The sequence below is a fragment of the Corythoichthys intestinalis genome, chromosome 20 (genome assembly GCF_030265065.1).
Source record: "Corythoichthys intestinalis isolate RoL2023-P3 chromosome 20, ASM3026506v1, whole genome shotgun sequence".
Taxonomy (NCBI): domain Eukaryota; kingdom Metazoa; phylum Chordata; class Actinopteri; order Syngnathiformes; family Syngnathidae; genus Corythoichthys; species Corythoichthys intestinalis.
In genome coordinates, this window is record NC_080414.1 from 28,191,928 (window position 1) to 28,208,279 (window position 16,352).

Genomic DNA, 16,352 nt, shown 5'->3' on the forward strand with positions numbered 1-16,352 from the left:
CAAACTCATATTTTGGTATGTGTGTGAGTGTATGAAAATATTAGTCTAGGTGTATTTTTGTGTGTGCGTGTAAGACGAGTAAAAGGGCAACACCCAGCCTGTCACCACTAATCAGTTCAAACTCAAGATGCGATTTCGTCACTTGACCTTACAAATCAGAATAATGCATACATTCATTCACGTGACTCATCATTAATTAAAATCAGCACGCATAGCCCCATATGTCTAGAACACGCACGCACAGACGACTATTTGGAACATGGAGTCACATCGATAAATCAGATCAGTGTTTTACGTGCAATATCCTAATGATGACACCGATCACACAGCCCAACAACTTTGAGTGCTCACACACGCAGAGTTGAGCCGAGCCACTGATGCTTCTGTTATCGTGCTAGGTTGTCTCAATAGGATGGCGAACAAAAGACTAGATTGACCATAGTGATGCGCCGCCTCCCGTTGCGTGACTCAACCTGCACGAGGGCCTCAGCGCAAACTGTGCATTAGTTGTTACGCTGATGGGATTCCAAGTGGGAAAAGAGATCGTGCCGCGTGTCACTGTTCGTATTTTATTTTATTTTAGGGATGTTAGACAGTTAGTTTCAGATGTTATGATACACTATGTTATTTACACACACATATCGATGTTGCGCTTTCATTTAACATAATTAAGTAGAGATGGGAGTACGACACAAATGGTTTATATATAGTGTATATATAAATAGGTGTCAAGCAATTCTAAAAAATCATTTTGGAAGTTTGATTAATCATAATCATTCACATAATTTAAATCAACTTTCAAGACCACTAGGATTGTTGTTATTATGTATGTACTGTATTTTATTTTACTTAAACGTATTATTTATTTACTCCAAAACTTGGAACCAGAGTAGTAAGAAATCTGCATTTTGAACAATTCTGCACTTTTTTTAACCAATAAGCACGTGTTGATGTACACCAATAGAATATAATATAATAAAAAGCCTTTATTGTCATTGTATAGCGTACAATGATTTACCTTCGCCATGATGTGGACCACATAAAACTAAAGTACAATACGGCTAATATAAAAACATTGGTTACAGGGTACACAGACAGAAAATGCACTAAAGGGTATTCATAAACAGGATGCAACAGAGTGCACAATAGATGAACAATTTTGATAGACTGATGTGTACATACAGTATAAAAGAAAAAACCTCCTCAGCCTTCTAGGGGTGATTCCTGTTCTTTCTCTACTTGGATCCTCTACCAGAAGTCTGGAGGTTTGAGGGTTCCCTCTCCTCTCCTTAGTGACTTCATCCACCTACTCTGGGGAGGATCACCCCCGGGGCCTCCTCCTACTGGAGGAGTATTTACAAATATCCTAGTTTATACAGTACAGGCCAAAAGTTTGGACACACCTCATTCAATGCAACAAAAATGAAGGTCCCAACCCCATTGATAAAGCAATGAATTCGACTAATTAACCCTGAAAAAGCATACCTGTAAAGCAAGGGCATAGATTTGGTCTCAACATTGGTAGGGACGATATAAGAGCATAACCTGCATGTACATTTTTTTGCCCTTGGTCAAAAAGCTAGCCCTAATCCATTAATAAGATCAAACAGATCAGGTGAACAGGGGTCAGGGCTACATTTCTCAATATTAACCTAATTAATTAATGCAAAATAAATCTGTATTTATTTAACTGACTTTTGTCTTCAAAACTTACAAAAGAAACATTTTTGAAAACTTCCCAAATAAATGTCTGGATTTTAATAGCAAATTTAAATTGCAATATTTGAACATAAATTATATTAACATGCACTATAAATACAAACTCTTCACTATTCAGGAATGCAAAAATTAAACATTTGTCTTGAGAGCACTCAATATTGCCTATCTAAATAAATCAATTAAATACTGTACAACTAAAAAAAAACTTTTTAGCCAGGGTATAACAAAAATAAATAAAAATGGAGCCTTCCTTCAGGTAAACCACTAAAGTTTTTGTCCACAAGCACAGCCAAACTTGAAAACCTTTTACCTTGATTATCATTAACGTATGATTATTTGGAAAAATATGTTTGGCATAGGTTGTAAGAAAAAAAAAAATTGTAGAAATTAAATAAATACATTTTCAAATCAATCAATCAATCAATCAAATGTGCATTTTAGGGGGGAAAAAATAGACCGTGACATTCAGCAAGTGAAAAGGAGTAAATAAGTCTGAACATAATGAAAATAATTCACTTAATGATGGTAGGGTCAATTCTATGCTTATAACATATGGGAAGACAATCTAAATTACCAATATAACTGAAGTCATTATATAATGCAAATAAGGTTGCTTAAAAGTTGGTGGGGACAATTTGAGCATCCATCCTGAAAAGTTGGTAGTGTTATGTCTCATTTGAGGTGACTCGCTCTTGAAGCTAATCAAGTGAATGGCAAGAGCGTGCAAAAAAGTAATCAGAGCAAAGGGCAGCTACTTTGAAGATACTAGAATATTATACATGTTTTTAGTTATTTCACCTTTTTTTCTTTTCTTTTATTTAACTAAGTACATAATTCCACACGCGTTCATTCATAGTTTCATTACCTTCAGTGAGAATTTACAATCTAAATACTGTAGTCATGAAAATAAAAAAAATTTAAAAAACACAAATGGGAACTCCAGAACTCACTGCTGTTCCAGCAATAGAGTGTGGCGAGCCACAGCAAACAGACAGCGGAGTGGACCAATAAGCGACAGACGGACGGATGTGACGTTGGTAAAGCAATAAGAAACTCTAGCACGAGGGGAGAACGGAGAAGTTTATTCAATATGGCTAGCGTGAGACAGACTGTTGTCAATGACTTGTGTCGATGTGTTTTTGGTCATTTAAAACTGAATTTACCACGGATTGGAGCATATTCTCGGCTCTCCCGTTCGCCATCTGTGTTGTTGTGGACACGACTTCTGACGTGCAAGAGTGACGTTGCTCGTTAAGATCACGTCACGCAAATAAACGAATCAGATTGCACGGATGATTTCGTTTGGCTCGAGAGGCCATTAAGGAGCTGGGTCCCAGACTATTCTCACAGTGTTTGAAAAATACAGGGAGAACAGTCTGGCCATGCCAGGCAACAAATGAGAAGGTGTGCCCAAACTTTTGGCTTATACTGTATGTTCATGAATGAATGTCAGTTTTTAAAGGCAAAATCAGAAGACATTCGTTCCTGCTGCTATAAGACCAAGGGCGTAGGTTTGCGGTTTGCATAGAGACGGTAGGGACATAACACTACCAACTTTTCAGGATGCTCAAATTTTCCCCACCAACTTTGAAGCAACCTAATTTGCATTATATAATCACTTTAGTTACTGTATATACAGTAGGTAATTTAGATTGTCTTCCCATCTGTTGTAAGTATAGAATTGATCCTACCCTTATTAAGTGAATTATTTTCTTACTTAATTTTCTTCCCTTTTCACCTGCTGAATGTGCCCCCCTCAACGCACATTTGATTGGCTAATGACTTTTATTTAAGATTGTATAATTTCTACTTCATGCAGATTTTTTTTTTCCAGATAATCATACATGAATCATAATCGAGGTAATCCAGTTTGGCTGTGCTAGTGGACAAAAGCAGTAGTGTTTTACTTGAAGAAAAGCTCATTTTTATTTTTGTTAAAACCCTGACTAAGCATTTTTTTCAGTTATTTAATTTCTTTATTTAGACAGACAATGTCGAGTGGTCTTAAGGCAAATGTTTATTTTTCTGGCATTCCTGAATACTTGAGATTATTAAGAAGTTTGTATTTTGTGTATATTAATTTAAGTTACGTTTGAATATTGCAATTTAAATTTGTTAATAAAATCGAGACATTTATTTTGGAAGTTTTCAAAATGTTGTTTTAAAAACAAAGGTTTGAATCAAACGATGTATCACCTGAAATGATACATGTGAAAATTGGTGTTAATCAATACAGATTTATTTTGCATTGATCCTTTCGCCTATCAATTAATTAGTTCATCCAATCTGTTTGGTCTTATTATTGTCCCGTCCCCAGCAAAAAGTGTACATGCAGGTTATGCTGTTATATTGTCCCCACCAACGTTGAGACCAAACCTAAGCCCTGTTGTAGCTCAGTCTCGATATCTGCATGTTTTATTTATTATATCTACTAGCTTTGTTTTAACCAGAGCTAAATGAGTATTATTATCATTGTACGACAGCCAAAATATTGAATTTCTCTTACGGTGATTTACCCTATACCTTTACCTGGCTGTCACATTAAACTAAAACTATTTGTATGCTTGTAATGTGAATTTATAAACAATTTGTAGTAAATAGTAACAACTAATTTTAATGCTGCACTATATTAGGTAATGCTTGATTACAACATTTTTCTTTCTTTCATGATTAAAATTCAGATTTATGGATTCCAAGATGCTAATAAAATGAAAATGAAAATTGAAGTATTCATTTACAGAGCTATTTAACTGCACAAAGAGGTCATTTCAGTATTTAGCAAAATCTAAAACCAAAATATTAGAAATGCATTAAGTATACCTGTACCTACTAGTATATATTATAAGTTATCTAGAGCGTGTACTCAATAGTGGCTTAATGAAAGGGCTAATTGCTATCAAAACAAGGCAAAAAAAAAAAAAAAAAAGACTGAGCAATTAGCCCTAATTGCACTGTGTGCAAACGTCAGTATTTTCATTTAAATTATGCTGGCGTCCCATGCATGTCACTGTGAGCCGCGATCAATGTGTGTGTTCCTGCTGGCAGAAGTTCTCTATTTTCATCCTGATCCCACCCACACTGTCTTCATCTGACTAAATCAAATGAAACGAGACTACGTTGCCTCTTCTCGTTGGCCTCTCTTGCCTCCAAATCCAGCAGAAAGCCAACATCTAATTTTGGGCTGTGCGTGCGAAGGCCCTCTAAAGATTTTCGAGTCAAAGCTTTTTAGTTTGTCAAGGGCAGTTGCAAATATTGTATGTTGCAGTTGAGCCGAGCAGCAGGTGCCTGTTTCCTTTGCTTCCATGCTGCAGTATGCAACGTGAGGAAAGAAAACCCACTAATTGGCAGCCATTAATGGCATGGAGTAAAAATATTAAATTATTCTAAGGTATTTATTTTACCACTATTTGACAATATATGTGTTTCTCTAAAATTAAGTGACAATCCGTGTGTTTTAATAACTGAGTAAATTGACTACTAACAGTAATTAGGGATGGGTTAGTAATTAAATAAATGTTTATTAAGAGGGAACTCATGTATGAAAACAGGATGGCTATGTATTAGTATGAAAGAATCTGCTTTCTGAGGCAATCAGATCACTAGCAGAAAAACTGGTGACATAGGATAGTGAGTTCATAAACACACCAGGAAAGACCTGCGTAGTCTCGCAGTAAAATAGAGGCGACAGACTCTGGCAGCAGCAGTCACGCAACTGAAGTAGCCTCGCTGTTGTCACGCTATCGCAGCTGTACACACACACTCAGTGACACATCTCCTTCCTGCGCTTTCTTCTTCCTCTCCTGCTTGTTTTCCTCAGCTCTTGCCTTTCTGCCCATCTGGCTGTACATTGACTGAAGCTTTTTTTTTTTGTAAATCATGTTTTAATCAACATTGTGATTGATGATCATGTTTGCAAAGCAATTTAAGACCACAAAGTGTGTCGGTAGTTTGTTTACAGCTAAGCATAACGACATGTTTGGCAGCCTTTGAACATTTAAATTGGGGTAAACTAACTACATCACTTTTTAATGGAGGGCTAATTAATGTTTTATCGTGTTGTGAGAACAAAGCTATATTTTTTTTCTCTTAAAATGTATTTTCCACAATCTTTTTTTTGGATTAGAATAAGCTAATAATTATAATAACAATAAATGTTGTGTGTTTAGGAATGCTGGGGCCTTCAAAATGTGATTCATTCATTGGTTTGATTAAAGTTAACAGCAATTCCCAGAAGAGTCGCAACTTCAGAGCGTAATTGCTATAGTTAAAATAGATCTTATTATGAACATAAAATTTCAACAATTACAAGAAAGACTACGAGAGTAGCAAATAAATCTTAGCCAGCAAAGTGACAGGGTTTCCACAGGCATCAGCAAATCTCATTTAATGCTTTTTAATGCCACTTTGAACTAATTTAATGTCCATACCCAACTGTAAGCATGCCCCAATTGTAAGCATTAAACAATTAATATTTTCAATCGTTGAAAATACAAACACAACAAACTGCTTGATGCAACTTCTGTTCAAGTGAGAACACAAGGCTCAGGAAGGCCATGCATGCATGGAGGAGAGTTAGGAGAAGAACACTACCAGCCGATGGTGAGGATGTACCCGAGCCGATCAAGTGAAAATCAGGCCGATCGGGCCATTTTTCAGAGGATCGTAATTGGGTGAAAAAGGATCAGGTTTTTATTTTTATCTTTTTAAATATTGTTTTATCTTTAAAGGGCTAAAAAGTAACATAATAATACAGAAATACAATTGTATTTCCAAAAGAAACAACTACAAACCGGATTCGGTTGAAGTTGGGAAATTGTGTAAAGTGTAAATAAAAACAAAATACAACTATTTGAAAATCCTTCTCAACCCATATTCAAATGAATACACTACAAAGACAATATATTTAATGTTCAAACTGATAATTGTTTTTTGCCAAATAATAATTAACTTAGAATTTAATGGCTGCAACACGTCCAGTAGAAGTTGGGAAAGGTGGCATAAAATACTGAGAAAGCTGAGAAAAGCTCATCAATCACCTATTTGGAACATCCCACATGTGATCAGTCTAATTGGGAACAGGTGAGTACCATAAAAGGAGCCTCCCCAAACATGCTCAGTCATTCACAAGCAACGATGGGGCGAGGTTCACCACTTTGTCCACAACTGTGTGAGAAAATAGTTGAACAGTTTAAGAACAACATTTCTCAAAGCAAAATTGCAAGGAATTTAGGGATTTTAACATCTACGGACCATAATCTCATCTAAAGGTTCCATGAAACTGGTGAAATCAATGCACGTAAATGCCACGGCCGGAAACCAAGACTGAATGACCTTGACCTTCAATCCCTCAGAAGGCACTGCCTTAAAAACCGACATGAGTGTGTAAAGGATATCACCAAATGGGCTCAGGAAAACTTCAGAAAACCACTGTCAGTAAATACAGTTCGTCACTACATCAGTAAGTGCGGGTTAAAACTCTACCATGCAAAGCAAAGGCCGTTTATGAACAACATCCAGAAACGCTACTGGGTTCTCTGGGCCCGAGCTCATGTAAAATGGACTGATGCACAATGGAAAAGTGTTTGTGGTCTGATGAGGCCACTTTTCAAATTGTTTTTGGAAACACTGGACGTCATGTCCTCCGGACCAAAGAGGAAGCGGACCATCCGGACTGTTATCAACGCAAAGTTCAAAAGCCAGCATCTGTGATGGTATGGGGGTGCATTAGTTCCCATGGCATGGGTATCTTACATTTCTGTGAAGGCAACATAAATGCTGAAAAGTACATACAGATTTTGGAGCTAAATATGCTGCCATCCAAGCGACGTCTTTTTCATGGACACCGCTGATTATGTCAGCAAGATAATGCCAAGTCACATTCTGCATGTGTTACAACAGCGTGGCTTCTAAGTAAAAGAGTCCAGGTTCTCCCCTGGCCCGCTTGCAGTCCAGACCTGTCTCCCATTGAAAATGTGTGGCACATTATGAAGCGTAAAATACGACAGAGAAGACCCCGGACTGTTGAACAACTGAAGCGGTTCATCAAGCAAGAATGGGAAAGAATTCCACAAGAAGCTAAGAGAATTAATCTCCTCTCTTTCAAAACGTTTATTGAGTGTTATTAAAAGGAAAGGTGATGTAACGAAGTTGTAAACATGACCTTTCCCAACTTCTACTCCACATGTTGCAGCCATGAAATTTAATAGTTAATTATTATTTGAAAAATGAAATAAAGTTTATGAGTTTGAGCATTAAATATGTTGTCTTTGTGGTGTATTCAATTGAATATAGTTGAAAAAGATTTTCAAATCATCTAGTGAGGAAAAAGCGGCATGGAAAATGGATGAATGAATGTATATTGTTTTTATTTACATTTTACACAATTTCCCAACTTCAACCGAATCCGGTTTGTTCAATAATTTTTGGACTATAAGCCGCGACTTTTTCTCCTCATTTTGAAACCCGCGTTTTATAGTCCAGTGCAGCTTATTTGCTGATTTATTTGGGTTAATAGGTAACACTTTATTTGACAGCGGCATCATAGGACTGCCATAAGACTGTCATAATTGTGACATGACACTATCATGGGCATTAATGAATGCGTATAACAGATTTTGTCATTAACTATCATCCAGCAAATTATGTCACGAACTTAATTTATGTCCAGCTTTAATCTTTTACATCTATTGAAAAGTGAGATAATTTGCCGGACGACACAAAATGATATCTGTCATAAGCATTCATTAATGCTCATGGCAGTGTCATATCATAATTATGATGGTCTTATGAAAGTTTTATGGCGCCACTGTGAAATAAAGTGTTACAGACTACCAGAGCTAGCGATTAATGAAACAACTAGAAGAGTAACTGAAGAAATAATTAGCACACAACATGAATTTTGATTGATATTTACATCTGTTACGCTGCAATGCATGCTAGGCGCACACACATGCCCCGCTCAAACCCCGCTCAGACAGATTAAAATGACAGCAAAGTGTCATTTCCACTTGTTACTTGTGTTTTTTTGTGTTTTGCTGCCATCTGCTGGCGCTTGAGTGCGACTGATTTTATGGGTTTCAGCACCATAATTATTGTTGACGTCAACAATGGCGAGCTACTAGTTTATTTTTTGATTGAAAATTTTACAAACTTTATTAAAACTAAGACATTAAGAGGGGTTTTAATATAAAATTTCTATAACTTATACTAGCATTTATCTTTTAAGAACTACAAATCTTTCTATCCATGGATCGCTTTAACAGAATGTTAATAATGTTAATGCCATCTTGTTGATTTATTGTTATAATAAACAAATACAGTACTTATGTACAGTAAGTTGAACGTATAGATCCGTCTTGTGTCTTATCTTTCCATTCCAACAATAATTTACAGAAAAATATGGCACATTTTATAAATGGTTTGAATTGCGATTAATTACGATTCATTAATTTTTAAGCTGTGATTAACTCGATTAAAATTTTTAATCGTTTGACAGCCCTAATATGTATACATAAATTTTTTGTTTCATTATACTTTGGGGGGGAAAAAGTGAAAAAACGTCTTATATGTATCTCTTAATCTGAATAAATACATTAAACACAAAAAATATATATTTTCTTAGGGGAGGCGCTAAAAACGAGGGATAACTGTATCTCAAAAACGATAGCAGCACAAACGGGAAAAAAATTCAGCACAAACCTAGCACAAACGAATAACATATTTTTTCTATAAATTTGCCTCTTATGGTGGGCAATCTTTAACGAGGTTAGAAATCACCTTTCCCAGAGTCAGATTTTGCCTCAAGGTAAATATAGTATCCAAAACAAATGCATGTTTCTGTATTTTCTATATCAATGAAGTTTCATAGCGTGACCAAATGTCCTTCAATGTGGTCATTTTTTTCCTGTTTATTCACATTTTTACAAAGAACGATAATGTGAGCATCATGTTACTGTTGAGTGTACGAAAATCAGGCAAGAACTGCACATTTGAATTCTCTCTAACGCACTGCTCATGTGTTTCTGTATGTAGTCTCTGACAGGATTTGCCCTGGTGGTGAGCAGTGACGGAATGGTCTTTTATGCCTCGTCAACCATTGTGGACTATCTGGGATTCCATCAGGTTGGTTGAACTTTTCTACTGTTGAAGGGAACCGTGCCGTAAACAGACCGCCGAGCATCATGTTTATCCCACTTACACTCATCTGACTCGATGAGTGTCAAGCAGAGGTCAGCTCTTTGGCCTGACTCAGCATGTTCATCCTTCCCCTTTTCTTTTGTCAATTTCTATACCCGCCTTTCCTTTTTCTTTTTTTCCCATCTCTTGCTTAATGAGCCAGCATAAATACTGATAACTATCTTGAGGGCTAAGTGAACCCACCAACTCTTGGCTGAGAGGCCACAGAAAGGTGAAGACCTCAGTTTCACCCTGAAATACGTGTGTGTCACTCTGTGTCTATGTCGGTGTGTTGATAAGTCACCAATGGTTTCGCTTCCTTCCTCTCCAGTGGCCATATCAAGCCGGGCATTAATTATGTATGATATCAACATAGCCTTGCCTGCCCCGCAATACTGAAATCCCGCCTCTCCTCATAACCACAAATAAAGTGCTTTTCACTGTTTTAAATCCGCCATTTTGCTCTCATGTACACACGCACAGCAGATTGACACTTGCAATATGAATTCTTCCGCAACAATGCTTCCACAAGGATTACAAGAAGACATAGGCAATAATCCAGAGCCATGGAAATGACATAAAAAACAGATCAGCCTAAAATGTGTGTTGGAGTGTATGTGTGTGTGTGTGTATGAGTGAGAGAAAAGACAGTGGTAGCTAAATGCTTCGGTCAGTCAGTGGTATGGAGTTAGATTTGTGTCTTTATTGTTCAATCCAAAAAAAGTTGCCTCAATCCAAATATATATTTTCAATTAAAAAAACGTGTTCAAATGCAAAAAAATACACACACAAAAAAACATTTGATAACTATTGATTTACTTTTTTTTTTTTTTTTTTTTTTGATTGAAACAACTTTTTTAATTGAAGTAATGTTGTTTTGCTTTTGGGCCACATTTTGGCTCGGACATTTGTGTCTTTATTAGCCAATCAAAAATTAAATTAATTATTTTCAAAAGAAAAATCACTTCAGTCAAAAAAAACATTTTTTTCAATCATGGAAATAAAGTTTTTGAAAGGGAAGAAATATTTGAGACTAAAAAATTGACACTGTCCTAACCATAATATGGCCCCAACACAAAAAAGAATGCTTCAATCAAAGAAAATATTTTCAATGAAAATTAAAGTGTTCAAATGCAAATTTTTGAGTCTCAAATATTTTTTTGCATTCAAAAACTTTTTTTCTATGATTGATTTTTTAAAAAATTTTTTGAATGAAGTGACTTTTCTTTTGAATTGTATTTCTTTGATTGATGCAACCTATTTTTAAATTGAATAATAAAGACACAAATCTACCTCCATACAGTGGTGGCTAACATTTGACTGTCAGAGACATTAAATCTTTCATTTAGGCGTCATTCAAGAGTTGGAGGACATTTGGACTTCAACATTCTACAATAACTATCAAAGGCTACATGAGCTCAAGATGAATGAAATTTTTATCACGTGATTTATTTGGTTTTTCACTGTATTTGGCATAATTACTGTAACAGGATTGCCAATCTGTACTAAAGATAGCGGTTTTTCTAGATGTCACTGGTACAGGGTCTCTGCAGGTTTTAAGCAAAATTTAAGACTTAAAAAAAACATTAAAAAAAAAAAACATAAAAAAAAAAAAAAAAAAACATAATAATTACAAATTTAAGACCCATTTCACATCAATACCGGAAAAGAAGTACAAAAGACTTGAAGGAAAACTGGAGGCACAGAGTTATTTGCAAAGTGTATGAATTTCCCTTTATTTCTCTAATTTCTCTGTTGTGAATCAAGGCTTGTACACTGCAAATTTGCAACATCTTAATCAGGTTATTTTTCTTAAATCTAGTCTCCATCTTGTTTTGAGTGATAAAAACTAGTTAACAGATTAATGCTTCAGATTATTCCCCTTACTTTGAGTAAATATTACTATTTGTTCATGTTAAGCCCATACATCCAAAAAATTGGTAAATTTTCACCTAAAAAAAATTTGCTTTCAAATTTTTTTAACAATATCTATTGAATAAAAAAACAAACATTTCTGACAAACAAGCTTTTATTTTTAAAGACACAAATGTATGCTTAAAATAAATCTGATCAGCTCATTTTCAGCTAGCTATTTTTCTTACCGTAATTTCCCGAATATAAGGTGCACCCGTGTATAACGCGCACCCATAATTTACTTGTAAAATCTAGGGAAAATTATTGTACCCGTGTGTAACGCACACCCTAATTTTAGCACCAATAAATAGAAGAATAAAAGAAAACAGAGCTCGCGTACGGATACAGAAATGTCATTTTACTGACTGGTGAAACACAGCACAAGCATAGCACATTGGTAGTTCAAAACATTACCATAAACTGACAATATGTACGGTAATAATATGATCTGATAACTTCTTGAACTTACCAGAATCCAGGATTAAAGGCTGCTGTATAACTTGCTCATTTCATCATGATGAATAAATGTTTCCTCCATGGATTGATACGGTATAATGAAAGTGAGACCGTCTGAAGTCTGAAATCCGAGGGAGTTCATCGCTGTTGACACGACAGTAACAATAGGAACTATTGTTATTTAGGTTTGAGTTTCCCGAGGGACAGATATACACAGCAGGTCTGTGTTGTTTGTTATGGTCCGAGCTCCGGAGTTGCAATAAACATAGACTCAAATGAGTTTAAGAAACTAAATTCTGTGCTTTATGAAGAGTGAAAAAAGCAGACTTTAAAACACAAAATCATTCGGCCGATCAGAGTGAAGTATTACCGAAACAAAATGGTGACGTCACGTACCGTAATGGTCGGCAACGGATCGCCGCATATGCTTCCTCAACACAACATGGCCCTGTCAATTTAAAAAAATTGTTTTTTATATATATATAATATATATATATTTCTGTCTCCATCCATGTACCCGTTTTTAATGCGCACCATGATTTTAGAAGTTGATTTTGGGGGAAAAAATTGCGCGTTATATTCGGGAAATTACAGTACTTTAAAAAATCTGAGTAACACTTACTTGCAGCACGGGCAGATACTTTTAATTATTTCTAGTAAATTTTTCTTATATACAATCACAACTTATTTAGGTTGAATGCTGATGTTACTATTGCCTCAGCAAGTTTACCTGGCTATCTGGTCCTCGTTGTTTTTAGATTGAAATGTTACATAAAATAAAACACGTTAAAGACTTTTTTTTTGTATGGACGCAGAAAAAATAGGCAGATGGCTTAAAATTACCTGATTATTTGAATGTAAAGTTACGCTATATGTGTATGGATACAAAATCCAACATGGCAGCCATCACAAAACAATGAAAGTTGAAAATTCTTTAAATGAAAGCATAAATAAATAGATTCTTTGTTAAAAGCAAAAAAAAAAAAAAAAAAAAAAAAAAGGGAGAAGTTATCATTCATTTTACATAAATATTTCAAGCTAAAGTTACGCTAATTTTTTCCATTCATTTTTTTCACAATGTTTCAAAGTGAATGCATGGTGCCATTCTATATAATATTTACCTTGAATCCTCGACCAACTCACTCTTGAGACACTCCTCCTGCTTGTATGCACTAAAACCTTTGTCTTGTTTCCACCTAAATCCGGCGTTAGAACACAGCGCCTGTTTGAGTTTATCGCAGTGAAAGCTTTCACGACGCTCTACCTGGCCCGGCCCCCTACAGGAAGCCGTGGCGCAATATCTGTAGGAGCTGTCTCGTCAACTGATAGTGAAGTCTATGCAAGTACACAAAAATTTACTTAAGTACAGTAACGAAGTTCATTACATTCCATGACTGATTCCATTATAATATCCCCTTTTTGTGAAGTTGCATCAAAAAAGCATCCCAGCATGCAAATGACTCTCGTGTGGTTATCCTTTATAATTATCAGAGGCAGTAAATCACTGTTTATGGTTTACAAATATCAACTTAACAACTCCAATCTAGTTGTCAGTATTCACTAATGTTTTCATGAAGCCCTTAAAACAGGTTCCCCACTTTGAGATCTATGTGTGGTTGACAGTGAACAGTCTATTCCTTGCAACAGATCCAATGAGTCTTTTCAAGTACCCACAGAAGATCGTGTTGTATTTCAAACACTGTCAACAAAAACATTCCCACAGACTCACTCACAACAATTTTTTTCCAAGTCCTATAGTTTGCCTTGACAACATGTCATGTAATCCGCTGCCCACAATTGTAGTCAGAGGGGACACTTATCCCTAATATACCAAAGGGAGGAAACAGACATAGTAGCACCACAAGAGAAGACAGGGAAACTTCCATCGGCTTTTGATCGGATTTGTTACAGCCGCAGTTATCCTTTGAAGGGCTGCAAAATTATCACTTCTCTTTTTCATCCCTCACTTTTTTTTCAACATAAACAAAAGCCACTCGATCCATCTGTTGTCTACCGGACTGCCGGTAGGGCACCAAACCGCAGGACCAAGCGCGCCGAAGACGCTGGGAAGAGATTGTATTTTCAGAGGCAGACGATCAAAAGCCCTCGCGTGCCACCAGTGTGGAAATTATGGAGGGAGAGCGCAGGGAGGAGGCAGAGAGGGAAGAAGAGAACGTTGAACATGCTAGTGAGGAATCTGTCAGGGAATGACAGAAAGCAAAGCAATTGCTGGGAAAAAAAATAAAAAGAGAAAGATGACGAGAGCGAGCTGGAGACTGACTCAGTCTCAGTGTGTGTATGGGGAGGTTTAGCTGGACCGGACTGCTGTTCGGGAGCTGGTGTCACGCGATGTTTGACAAACACAGCTGCCCTCGCTGGCCCTGCAGCTGCCCTCTACTCTTACTGTACTTGTAAAAAGCTGCAGAATTTACTGACTTGCGCTGACTTTGTGTGCTCTGTGTGAATGTGTGCGTTTTTGGAGGTTAAAGTGCTCTGGGTGTCAGGAGAGGAGTTATAGGGTTGTAATACTCCCTCCAAAACAGCATCCGCATATAGACAATTACATCATGACACCAAACGAACTGCGCGTCTTGTGGTGAAAGCTACGTTGCAGAAGCCAAGTAGCACTTTTATTTTCTCAATAATGTGAGATGTGTTAACCGCAGTGTTGTTAATCTTACTTTAAAAAAGTAATTAATTACAGTTACATATTGCTTCTCCCAAAAAGTAATTGTGTTAGTAACTCAGTTACCTGAATGTAAGAGTAATTAGTTACTTGGTAAAGTAACTGGTGATAATATTCATGTTTTTTTTTTTTTTAAATCCCCAAAAAAAAAAAAAAAAAAAAAAAAAAGCCCTAGCCCAATTCTTTACCCTAAACTTAACTAGACACAGGGGTATTGCTGATATTGCGAAAACTAGATAGTAACCTTTGCTATGTGTGGAAGTCATTTAATGTTGTGAATCAAAACCGTTAAAATTGTTCCTGTTATTGCATTAGTTCCCTTCTTTCTATTTTCGACATGTGTAAGTTTTAAAACTGTTTCATCATTTAAAGATAGATTTAAGTTAAGTTTTCTGTTTTAGGAGCATTTTAGATAAAAAGTTACTTAGGTTCGCTAGGAAGGTTCTCTACAACCAGGGGTGCACATAAGTGGTCCGCATGCGCGCATGCGTACTGGACGTTTACAAACGCGCTGGCCCTCAACGGCTTCCATACGCTTTTGCGTACCGATGGCTGACCACTGTATTTGCGGCTGACACGAGATAATCACTTCTCAAAATGTCGGAGGCAGGCCCCACTGAGTAATTATTTCCGTGTTCCCCCACCCCCGTCAAAGGACAGACAGACGACAGAGATGTCACCGGAGCTACCGAAAAAAGGACTTTTGCTGAAAAGTGGCTGCAGGAGGTACCATAGCTAGAAGCAAATGATGCTCGCACGGATATGTGGTACAAAATTTGCCGTGAGAATCGCTGATAACGGCAGCGCATTTTATGTTGGGTCCAAGAATTTCAGCTATCCAAACTTTGAAATGCACGAAAAAAACAGAGCATGTGACAATTAAGCAAACTATCGATGTCAGGCAGCACCCCACTCGCCCTATGGACAAGTGGCGGAATAAAGTTAATGAAGAGCAGCGCCATGCACTGACAAACGTGTTTTTGCTCGCATTTCACAAGGCTAAACATGCACGTTCAATGAGCTCTTATGAGGAGGAGGACATCCCACTTTTACAAAGGCTTGGAGTTAATGTGGGAGCCGCATAATGCCCTTTATTTTGAATTAGTACTGCTTTTATGTTTATTTCTTTACATTTCACTTCAAAGTAATGGCAAATTGGTTGTGCCAGTTGATGTTAATCAGGCATTAATTGTTAATATAATTAACAAAAGGTATTTGGCTCTAACTAAAGCTTGTCATAATTTTATCGCATCAGGCGGGTCGGCTCTCAAGCTCAATGAGGACCAAGTCACATCTCCAGGTCCTCCTCTGACAAAAAAAAGATGTGCACCCCTGTCTATAACAGAGCCTTCCTGAGAGGTCTACTGCTTTAAGATGGCGGCTGTTTACTAACGCATCTAGT

General features: G+C 36.7%; 2 protein-coding genes across 3 annotated transcripts in view; one reads left to right on the top strand and one right to left on the bottom strand.

The window, feature by feature from the left end:
- The window catches only part of ahrra (aryl-hydrocarbon receptor repressor a), a 156,472-nt gene that overhangs the window by 128,426 nt on the left and 11,694 nt on the right, over window positions 1-16,352 (top strand). For both annotated transcript variants that reach the window (XM_057825145.1, XM_057825146.1), the window contains one exon: window positions 9,751-9,840. In XM_057825145.1, coding sequence (XP_057681128.1) covers window positions 9,751-9,840 — 90 coding nt within the window. The remainder of the gene's footprint in view (window positions 1-9,750; window positions 9,841-16,352) is intronic.
- pigm (phosphatidylinositol glycan anchor biosynthesis, class M) overlaps window positions 1-16,352 on the bottom strand; it is a 53,886-nt gene that overhangs the window by 8,191 nt on the left and 29,343 nt on the right. The window lies entirely within an intron of this gene.